Source organism: Littorina saxatilis, linkage group LG16, assembly GCF_037325665.1.
Source record: "Littorina saxatilis isolate snail1 linkage group LG16, US_GU_Lsax_2.0, whole genome shotgun sequence".
NCBI classification, from domain to species: domain Eukaryota; kingdom Metazoa; phylum Mollusca; class Gastropoda; order Littorinimorpha; family Littorinidae; genus Littorina; species Littorina saxatilis.
Window position 1 is genome coordinate 5,612,417 of NC_090260.1, and position 12,216 is coordinate 5,624,632.

Below are 12,216 nucleotides of genomic sequence, written 5' to 3' on the forward strand. Positions count from 1 at the left end.
ATACACACCTTCGAGAAAGAGACCACCAACCTCTCCCCCCCCTGTTGCGTGTCCTGGAAAACGACGCGACACCTTATCGTCACGTGGAGACGAGGAAGATACTGCCACTACCGGCATCGACACCGTCGCCGTTTCAACTGACACTATGGGGGCCCAATCGGAATGGGGTTAACCAGTGACAGTGTGTTCCCCTCTGTCCTCCTCCCTGCGACCTTGCTTTTGTCTTACGGACTGAGATTAATGGACTGCGATATTAATCCGATAGATAGTATCTTCATTTTTCTACTTACAGTAAAATGGCCAATCTAAATATTTGCTCATTAAATGTCCGTGGTCTGAGAAATAAAATAAAACGAAAAACATTATTTTATAAATGTTCAAAGGAGCGCTACGATATAATTTGTTTGCATGAAACGTATATAACGCACAGCGACATTATCCAGTGGGAACTGGAATGGGGAGGGAAAATACAGTACGGCTACTAACCACAGTAAAGGACAAGTGATTCTCGTACGTAAACATTTTCCATATGAAGTGAACTGCACCCTAAGCACTCAACGCATTGTTGCGATTGAAGTTCATCTGGAGGAGAATAATTTGCACATTGTTAATGTATATGGTCCTAATGCTGAAGATGAAAAAGCTGCTTTTTTTCGTGATGTCTATATTTGTAAAGAAAACTCTAATAACGAGATAATCTGCGGGGATTTCAACTGTGTGCTGGATAATAATTTAGATATTATTAGTGGTAGAAAACATAATGCTAAAGACGTTGAGCTATTTAATAAGACGGTAATTGATTCCAATTTAAATGATGTCTGGAGACTTTCACACGCAGAAGAGAAAGATTTCACATGGTCAACACAATTTCCATTTATAGCAAGGAGATTAGATTATATGCTTGCCTCCGACTTTGCTCTAAATAAATGTTATGAGTGTGAAAATATCTCGATGGCACACACCGATCACCGACTAATTCGACTGAAGTACTGCATCTCCCCAGTAGAAAGAGGACCCTCCTTTTGGAAATTCAACGACAATCATCTTAATGACCCTGATTTTGTTATAAAAATGAACAGTTTAATTGAGAACTATGTTATCGAAACCGATAATATGGACCCGCAAATAAGATGGGACCTATGTAAAATTAAAATCAGAGAATTTTGTATTGCTTATGGTAAAGAAAAGAAAAGAAAATTAATTTCCGAACGCTCCCTGCTTACGAAAGAGCTTAATGAAACGGACAAAAAACTGGCTTCCAACCCTTATGATGTACACCTTATGACTCACAGAGGCCAGGTTAAACAAAATCTAGAACTCCACGAATTAAATGAGGCAAAAAGCGCCCAAAAGCGATCAAAGGAAAAATATATTGCTGAAGGAGAAAAGAACACAAGATATTTTCTTGGACTTGAAAAAATGCGAGCCAACATGAAGATCATGGATAAACTGCAAACTGCAGAAGGTAACACAGTAACCGCCCAAAGCGATATCCTACAAGAACAAGTTAAATTCTACAAAAACGTTTTTAAGAAAACCGATGATTTCTCAGAGGCACAGGCTAATACTTTTTTAGGAGAAGCTGATATCCCACAACTGACACGAGAACAAACTGAAGCGTTAGAAAACCCAGTAACTGAACAAGAACTTCTTAAAGCGTTAAAAAGCATGAAAAATGGTTCTTCACCGGGATGTGACGGAGTGACTACAAGTTTTATTAAATTCTTTTGGTCGAGAATAAGAGAGCTACTATTAGGCTCGATTCAAAGATCCTTTCATGTAGGAGAAATGTCTCCCTCACAAAAAAGAGCTATTATAACCTTAATCCATAAAGGAAAAGACCTCACAAGAGATAACTTGTGTAACTGGAGACCCATCTCCCTTACAAATACAGACTATAAATTATTAGCAAAATGCCTTGCGCTTAGGATGTCGAATGTTATAAGTGATTTGATCTCAGAGGATCAAGTGGGATTCATTAAGGGTAGAAAAGCTAGTAATATTATCCGATTAATAGATGACGTAATTGAACATATGAATAATGAAAATAAACCCGGTATTTTATTGGCCCTAGATTATACACGTGCATTTGACTCTATCTCCAAGGAATTCATGCTATGGGCTTTCAGAAAATTCGGATTTGGCGAGAATTTTACGCATTGGGTTAAAGTTCTCACAAATGAGACCGAAAGTAGTATTAACTACCTTGGCTGGATTTCCGAACCATTCCCGATTGAGACAGGAATTCGCCAAGGCTGCCCGTTTTCGCCAATGGCCTTCATTCTCGGACTGGAAATTCTTGCAATAAAGATTAGAAACGATCCAAGCATACACGGACTTCGATTACCTCGCTCCCAGATAGAGACTAACAACTCAATTGATATGATAAAATTAGCAATGTACGCTGACGACATTAGCATGCTATTACAAGGAAAACAAGATCTGGAAAATGCAATGAAGCTTGTCACTGATTTCACGAAAATATCACAACTAAAAATTAATAAAAACAAAACGGAAGCAATGTGGCTAGGATCTCAAAAGGACAGCAGAGAACATCTCTGTGACTTAAAATGGAAAAAAACAACTAAAGATTTTAGGTATACTCTTTAAAAATGATGTCACTGCATCAGACATAAATGAGAATTGGTCGGTAAGAATCGAAAAAATAGAAAGAATAATAAGCATATGGTCTAAAAGAAACCTTAGTATCACAGGCAAATTATGTATTGTAAAAAGTTTCTTGATTTCACAATTTGTATACCCAATGCAAGCTTTAAGTGCTCCAGCCACTATCCTACAGAAAGTAAATACAATCTTATTTCGATTTTTATGGAAAAAGAAGTACACAAATACGCGAGCCTTTGAAAAGGTAAAAAGATGTGTAATGTGCAACGTAGGGGAGAATGGAGGTTGTAATATGATAAACATAATAGATATGCAAGCCTCCTTTATGATGACATGGATAACTCAGTTAAAAATAGACACATCTGCCAAATGGAAATTAATACCAACCTACATCTTTAATGAAGTTGGAACAAACCTTTGCTGCCTCAATGCTACTGCCAATCCAAAAACATTTTTAGGACTCGAAAAAGTCAAATCTAAATTCTGGAAATCATGTCTAATTAAATGGCTTGAATTCAGAAATATATACCTGTCCAATACTGAATTCAAATATACCTGTCTCTGGAATAGCAACGAGATAATGTACAGAAACAGACCTCTGTTCTTCAAGAGATGGACAAATGCATACATAAATTACGTCCAAGATATATGGACAGACGAGGGATTATTACCACTCGCACGTATTGCAGAAAAAATCGGGGACTACCCTGCTCTGCTGTTTGATTATAATGCAATGCGAACCGCGCTCATTGCGCAATCATTGCGAGCTGACAATAACCAAACTCAAGAAGCGACTGTCTCTCTAGAACCTCAATCTCTTAAAAACTGGACTCCCAAAAAATTTAGATCACTACTTACCAAACAAAAAGCAAATACTCCTTGCTCAATACATTTTTGGATGAATAAATATAACTATAAAATAGAAAGAAATCATTGGATGATAGCAAACAACTGCACCAAGGAAGAGCGACTAAGGCTACTTCACTGGAAGATATTGCATAATATCTACCCCACTAATATCTTACTACACAAAATGAAAAAACGTGAAAACAATCGCTGTAGTCTGTGTGGAGATATTGATTTCATTGAACATTTTTTCTTTAAATGCCCAAGAATATCACTTTTTTGGAAGAACGTAGAAAAGCAAATCTATATAAAAACAGGTTCACAGATAAAATTAAAAGAAACTGACGTTTTATTTGGTTTCCAACCGAACAAGCAACAGGACCAAACTATAAGAAATATTAACTTTATTCTGCTTGTTGCAAAAATGTCAATAAGTATATACAAATACGGAGAAGGCTTTGACCCAAATTGTATATTTGAAAGAGAGCTCTCCATTCGGCTTTTTGACTGAGAAACCCAGTACTATCATGCTATTGTAAATGACTCGTTGCAAATGTCAATGTATTAACTAAGGTGAACCAATGATGAAAACAATTATGACGAACAGCAAAATATATCATTATTATTAATTCATTTAAACACAACCATGGTAATAGAGAGAGAGAGAGTGAGGGAGGGAGAGTGAGGGAGGGAGAGAGAGAGGGAGAGAGAGAGAGAGAGGGAGAGAGGGAGAGAGAGATTGAGAGAGGAAGAGAGAGAGAGAGGGGGAAAGGGGAGGGTGCGAGAGAGAGAGAGGTAGAGAAAGAGCGGAGGGAGGGGTGGGAGAGAGTGAGCGAGAAAGAGAGATTTTCGAAGATTGTCCATGTTAAACGAAAGAATGATATTATTGCTATTTATAACCCTATTTGTTTATGTTTAAACTGTTCAGCATCGCTCACAGTATCAGAGAGAGAGAGAGAGAATGGTAGGGTTTATGTTTAAACTGTTCAGCATCGCTCACAGTATCAGAGAGAGAGAGAGAGAGTGGCAGGGAGGGTGAGAGAGACAGAGAAGGGGAGAGGGGGAGAGAGAGAGAGAGGACGATTAAAGATAGAGAGAGGGAGAGAGGGGAGGGGAGGGAGAGAGAGGATGGGGAGAGAGGATAGAGAAAGAGTGAAAGTGTGCAAATGCCAGTTGACGGAGAGAATTATAGCTAAATTATAATTGATTGAAAATATTGTACATTTTCGAAGATTGTCCATGTTAAACGAAAGAATGATATTATTATTATTTATAACCCATTCTGTTTACGTTTAAACTGTTCAGCTTCGCTCACAGTATCATACTCGTAGCGAGTCATATTGTAACTGAGGTTCAAAAAAAGAAAAAAAAAAAAAAAAAAGAGAAAAAAAAAAAAAAAAAAAAAAAAACATCATTAATTATTGTATGCACAAACAACATAATGTGTGGCTTCCTGTGTGGCCGTGCACAAATGCGCCTGGTCGATGGAACAGATGTGTACTTAGGATGATTGTGTCTGAACAGCCAGGACGGTTGTAAGTTAGACGTGGCGTGCTTGACACTTCCTGCTCTTGTTTATTATCAGGGACATAGGATAAATCTAAAGTCTTCCGTTTCTGAAAGATAGTCAAATGTCGAAGTTTGACGCGCCGCACATCGGAACACACCTGAAGGCCAGGTCATCCTGAACTCAGGTCAAAATGAGTTCGGCTCATTCTATCCCTGACAGGATGCCTTGGTTTCTGTGGGTAAGAAATCGATTTTTACATATTTAGATCTTTTCGTAATGTGTTATGGATGTAAGCAGATTCGCGATCGTCGATAATGATTTTTCATGGTGTTGTGTAATTTTTAAATTACAGAGGGAATTGATATGTAAGACAGTTTCAAGCGAGCTATTTTTCGCGGCTGTATTTACTGTGCAAACAACTCTAAATATGGCAACAGTGCCACGTGATAATCAACCGTTTGGTTTCGGCGTTCGCTGGAGCAGACGATTTTTTCTGTAACCAGTTGACAGAGATGAAACCATATATTACGGTCTCCTTCCGGCAGCAGTCCCAAAATTTCGACTTGTATTGACCTTTGAACGATAACTGTGAAGAACAGAACGCAGATCACTGTCGAAGTCGGCCGATCTGCAATCATTTTCGTCTCGCGAACACTGCTCGCGAACAACATATGGGAGATAACTCTGTATTCTTGTTTTGATAGATTCGCGTAGGACTTTAGCGTCCGGTCAGAGGGACTAAAGCGATATAGCGTGGAGCGATTATGATCAGAATGACCTGAAGGTTTTATTCCGGAACTTTCCCCTCACCCACCTCTCCAACCCCCCCACCCCCACCCCATCCCCACCCCACCCCACCCGAACCAACTCCCTACAAGATATGTAACTTGTTAAAGGAGATGAAGATTAGTAACAAGATGTCAAGCGAAACAAGACACGAACATGTTAGAACCGATTACCTTTTTACAGTCAAGACCAGCCTGTAAACGGATATGTTGACATCAAATTTGCATTGCTCCCTGAAAGCTATATCGCTTTTAGGGTTGTAAAAAACCTAATGCTACTCTTACACTGTGCCGAATTGCCCTTGCGAATAGAATTTTCCAATAATTCGCAATGATCGGGACATGGTCGCAAGACATTCGTAAATGTTCTTAACCATTCACCACCATTCGTCTCTTGTTTCTAACAAAGCAACATGTTCCTAATATTCGCAAGGAAGTCATATTATTAACTTTTTTGCAACGTACTCGTAGGTATTCGCAAGACATTCGTAATCATCACAATGTATTCGTAACCCTCGCAAGGCATTCGCAACCATTCGTTATGCATGTCTTACACTGTGCCGAATATCCTTGCGAACATTCGTCATCATCGCAATGTATTCGTAACGCTCGCAAGGCATTCGCAACCATTCGTTATGCCTGTCTTACACTGTGCCGAATATCCTTGTGAATATGGATTCGTAGGCATTCGCAATGATCGGTAGACATTCGCCAGCACTCGCAACCATTCGTAAGACATTAGCAAGGATTCGTAAGGCGTCGAATAGTCAATATTTTCCCTGTCCATTCGTCTATTTATTTTTCTCCAATACAACATGTTCATATACACATTTCTTGCGCATGTCTTACGAATGGTTGCGAGTGCTTGCAAATGTGTACCGATCATTGCGAATGCATTGCGAGCGCTACGAATACGTTTACGATGATTACGAATGGCTTGCGAATACTTACGAGTACGTTGCGAAAAAGTGAAGAATATGCCTTCCTTGCAAATATTAGGAGCATGTTGCTAGTATTTGCAACAAGAAACGAATGGTGGCGAATTGTTAAGAGTATTTACGAATGTCTTGCGACCATGTCCCGATCATTACGAATTATTGGTGAATTCTATTCGCAAGGAAAATTCGGCACAGTGTAAGAGCAGTATTACGAACAATGCGAATTGCATAATCGTTTTATTCGTAAAATGTTTGCAAGCGATCGCAACACTCGCAAGGCCACTCGCAACGTTCGTAATACATCCACAAGACATTCGTATGTATGGATTCGCAATGATCGGTAAGGCTTCGAATTTTCAATATTTTTTCCTGTCCAATCGTCTCTTTTTTTTTTGCGGAATACAACATGTTCATATTCGCAAGGATATTCGGCACAGTGTAAGACAGGCATAATAACCAACCATTGCCCACACAAACCACTGTACAAAACCAATTAATATCTGGCTCATTTACTTAAACGAACACTAAAACAACACGCGCCAAAGTTTGCCTTCTGGCGTGTTTTTGTAGAATAATGTTGAGAAATGTCAATGTTCCCCGGTTACATTCTTGTTTTGTAGAATAATGTTGAGAAATGTCAATGTTCCCCGGTTACATTCTTGTTTTGTAGAATAATGTTGAGAAATGTCAATGTTCCCCGGTTACATTCTTGTTTTGTAGAATAATGTTGAGAAATGTCAATGTTCCCCGGTTACATTCTTGTTTTGTAGAATAATGTTGAGAAATGTCAATGTTTCACGGTTACATTCTTGTTTTGTAGAATAATGTTGAGAAATGTCAATGTTTCACGGTTACATTCTTGTTTTGTAGAATAATGTTGAGAAATGTCAATGTTCCCGGGTTACATTCTTGTTTTGTAGAATAATGTTGAGAAATGTCAATGTTCCCGGGTTACATTCTTGTTTTGTAGAATAATGTTGATAGATGTCAATGTTCCACGGTTACATTCTTGTTTTGTAGAATAATGTTGAGAAATGTCAATGTTCCCCCGTTACATTCTTGCTTGATATGTGCAGTGTCACACCATGAATGAGAGGACAGTGACAGTGCTTTTGTACTTACCTAATAATCATGTTATGTTATTTATAACCCAAACGTCAACTTACTGTGACCATGAAATTCAATAAGAGTCAGCTTGACTTAGTATCAGAGGTATTCAAAACGTAGAAACTGTGTGAAGTGTTAAAGTTCTAGCTTCAGGAACATAGGAGAAAACATCAATGGTGGATGGTTGCTATGATATAACTACCTAACTACGCATGTGAGTCCACACAGGATGTAACTGCGCTGTGTATTCAACTTACGAGACACAAGAACCCTTACAAGCAAAGGAAAAGACGGACGTATAAACGACACTGACCTTCACCAGTCCAAAGAGAGTCGTTCCTGCAGGTACAAACAGCCATCCTTCCTTGGCTGGTGCTGACGCTTGCTGTGTTGGTCCACAACCCTGCAAGACAGGAACACGGATCTGATATATAAACTGCTGTGCTACTACGTTAAGGAATTCCTTCTCTTAACTCCGCCTAATATTTGGGATACCTGGCAATCTGTGCTTAGAAAATAATATGGTCTAATTCGTTGCGCTGAATATTCGATGACTGAACAACAGAATTGGGCGGGAGCACGTGCTGAATACCAGAAAAAGCGGGGCTCTCGTTATAGTGTATGCCAACAGAGCGTGTTCGAAAGCACTATTTGACAAACGTGTGACCTTGTTGTATTAACAAGTGTCATCTTGATCTCGTCTCGCCAGGCAGTTTAACATGGAGATTACTAGCTTCTGTCTTCTGTCTTTTTAGCACAGCATTGGAGACCGACATGTTTGACGAAACAAGTATACTTGTTCCGGTCTAAATAAACTAAATAAACCATGTTAAACATATGTTTCAGATGCTTCGAATTTTCTTGTCCAACAGACAGCGGCAGATTTAGAATGTACGCCGGACAGAAATGAAATGAAGTCAATATATAAAATTATTTGATGTCAATTGAGTCACGCAGTTTTTATTTGAGTCTACAGAACTTTGACAATTATATGTTCAAGTGACCGCTTTGATATGGCCCTTCGTGGTCGGCTGGGCGTTAACCAAACAAACAAACTTTGACAATTATATGTTCAAGTGAGCAAATCGCACACCCACAGGGTGGATATAGTGAATGCCTTGTCGTTATTTAAAGCACCCACCCACAGAACTGGCTTTTCGGTATTTTGTAGATAGAAAGTGTTATGTCTGACATTATTTAAAGTGTCATTCTTTATAAGAAGTTACGCTGATATTGCTCAATTGAACGATGAAATGTTTACTTTGTCTTGTTTATTTCTAGCGTGATAAACAAAGAGGATCTCGGCCTGACCACTGTAACATCTAGCGGGTCACCTAGAGAGTCAGTCGTGATTGGTCGAAAAACATTATGGTGGACTGAAATGGTAATATTTTCCATTCAAAAGTCCAACTTCGTTCCGCGTATAGTGTGTTCGCGTTTGGTGACTGCGGTGATTCTGTAAATGCTGAGAGAACTAGGATAGCTTCAGAGGAGAGTCAACAACTTTGTTGGGTTTTTTTCTCTTCTTTACCATTATTTGCGCGTAACACTATCAACATGTCATATTCCGTTTATATTAGCTGTTTATACTATTAATACTCATAGGCTGAGTACATGTATTCATGCCTGATTATGTTTACATCACATCATACTGGACAATCACAGCACGGGCACCACGATCATCATACTGGACAATCACAGCACGGGCACCACGATCATCATACTGGACAATCACAGCACGGGCACCACGATCATCATACTGGACAATCACAGCACAGGCACCGCGACCAGACACAGACAGTGACCTGCCTGACGACCTTGTTTACATCACATCATACTGGACAATCACAGCACGGGCACCGCGACCAGACACACAGACAGTGACCTGCCTGACGACCTTGTTTACATCACATCATACTGGACAATCACAGCACGGGCACCACAATCATCATTCTGGACAATCACAGCACGGTCACCACAATCATCATACTGGACAACCACAGCACGGGCACAACAATCATCATACTGGACAATCACAGCACGGGCACCACGACCAGACACACAGACAGTGACCTACCTGACGACCACACACACAGACAGTGACCTACCTGACGACCTGACACACAGCCACTGACCTACCTGACGACCACACACAGACAGTAACCTACCTGACGACCTGACACACAGACAGTGACCTACCTGACGACCTGACACACAGACACTGACCTACCTGACGACCACACACACAGACAGTGACCTACCTGACGACCTGACACACAGACACTGACTTACCTGACGACCACACACACAGACAGTGACCTACCTGACGATCCGCCACACAGACAGTGACCTACCTGACGACCTGACACACAGACAGTGACCTATCTGACGACCTGACACACAGACACTGACCTACCTGACGACCACACACACAGACAGTGACCTACCTGACGATCCGCCACACAGACACTGACCTACCTGACGACCTGACACACAGACAGTGACCTATCTGAGGACCTGACACACAGACACTGACCTATCTGACGACCTGACACACAGCAGGGGTGGGACTTATCCGCGGACACAACTTACGAATTCCGCTGGAGTAATCTATTTTTCCTCGTCCCATGTCATGACAGTATCTATAACTTGTTTACTGAATGATGTGGAGAGAAGTGAAGATGGAACAGAACACTGGAGGCTTGAGAGTTAAATTGTGCTGACTGAAAACTCCTGATAAGTAATAGTCATTTTGAGCTTCAATGCATTGGGGCGTCACTTGGATCATACTATTGCCAGTATTGGATTATGGCTACACACAGACAGTGACCTACCTGACGACCACACACACAGACAGTGACCTACCTGACGACCACACACACAGACAGTGACCTACCTGACGACCACACACACAGACAGTGACCTACCTGACGACCACATACACAGACAGTGACCTACCTGACGACCACACACACAGACAGTGACCTACCTGACGACCTGACACACAGACAGTGACCTACCTGACGACCACACACACAGACAGTGACCTACCTGACGACCACATACACAGACAGTGACCTACCTGACGACCACACACACAGACAGTGACCTACCTGACGACCACACACACAGACAGTGACCTACCTGACGTGGTGTCTTGGGTCTGGCCCCGCCTCCTTCCTGCTGGCTCGCCATTGTGCTCGCCTTGTCTCACCTGAAACATAAACACCGTAGTTTGATAATTAAAAATACATTGCTTCTCAGATTATCTTAACCGGTGGGCGTCCACTCCGAAATGACCTGAAGACAGGCACAGTGCGCGCTGCACGCACATTTTGAAATAGTCGACGCTAGACAATTAACCTTCACCGCAAAGTAGACATCATCTCCAGATCGCGGCACGTCCGCTGGTCAATCGACCAGAGAGAGAGAGAGAGAGAGAGAGAGAGAGAGAGAGAGAGAGATACACAGAGAGAGGGAGAGAGAGGGGACGAGAGATACAGAGAGAGAACAAGAACAACAAGAACAAGAACAAGATTTTATTCCTTTAAGGCCTTAGCCCCTTTCGGAAGGGGGCTGGTTACACAAAAGTAAAGCGTGTGTGCAGCAGCAATCCACACACGCGTCGTTTCAAGTGAACAGAAGAAAAGACAATGTATAATCACAAAATACTAATGCTTAAACAGCATTTTCTAAACATTTAAATGAAAAATACAAGAACTTAGCTACATTGCAAAGTATAGTTTCATTTTTCACAGACAACAACAGTGCAAGTTTGAAATTCGAAGGACATCTACAAATTTTTGCTGGAATAAATTGACGTCTTAGATTTTCCAGTGCAGGGCAGCATAAAACAAAATGCAATTCATCTTCAGTACTAGATTGACACAAACGACAGACCAAATTATTTTCACTTACAGCTTTATACCTTTCTGTATGTAAAGCAAGTCTGGAAATACCCAATCTAAATTTAACCAAAACATTTAAAATGTGTCTGTTTACTGGAATTGACAAGTATGTTTCTACAAGATTTGTTGTCTTAAAGGTACGGTACAATGCAAACCGGTCGCTAGTCTGAATATGATTATCCCACTCTTGCCACCGGCAGTCAATAATGCGTTGCCTAAAACATGCCAAAAATGAATTAATACAGGCTACACCTTGGTTAATCCATACATACTGAAAACCATATCGACACAGGCACAACCGTACCTGTGATGCCCAAGTAGATTTACCTCTGCTATCTAGAGTAAACAACATCTTATATGCTTTACGAGGTAATCTACTGTCATCCATTCTTGTCAGTTTCAGCCAGTATCTTATGCAACGTACATATGAATTTAAGTAAATGGGATAACGTCCAAATTCACCATATACAAGATCATTAGGAGTACGCCTGTCAACA

The 12,216-nt window shown here is 40.6% G+C and overlaps 1 protein-coding gene across 3 annotated transcripts in view; it reads right to left on the reverse strand.

Moving 5' to 3' along the window:
* Positions 1-12,216, reverse strand: part of LOC138950247 (uncharacterized) — a 796,434-nt gene that overhangs the window by 685,488 nt on the left and 98,730 nt on the right. For 2 of the 3 annotated variants that reach the window (XM_070321978.1, XM_070321979.1), the window contains exons 2-3: positions 10,956-11,025; positions 8,125-8,214 (exon numbers count right to left, since the gene is read on the reverse strand). The exons of the other annotated variant lie outside the window; for it this stretch is intronic. In XM_070321978.1, the coding sequence (XP_070178079.1) occupies positions 8,125-8,214; positions 10,956-11,006 (141 nt within the window). In that variant the 5' untranslated portion in view covers positions 11,007-11,025. The remainder of the gene's footprint in view (positions 1-8,124; positions 8,215-10,955; positions 11,026-12,216) is intronic. 3 annotated transcript variants of the gene reach the window in all.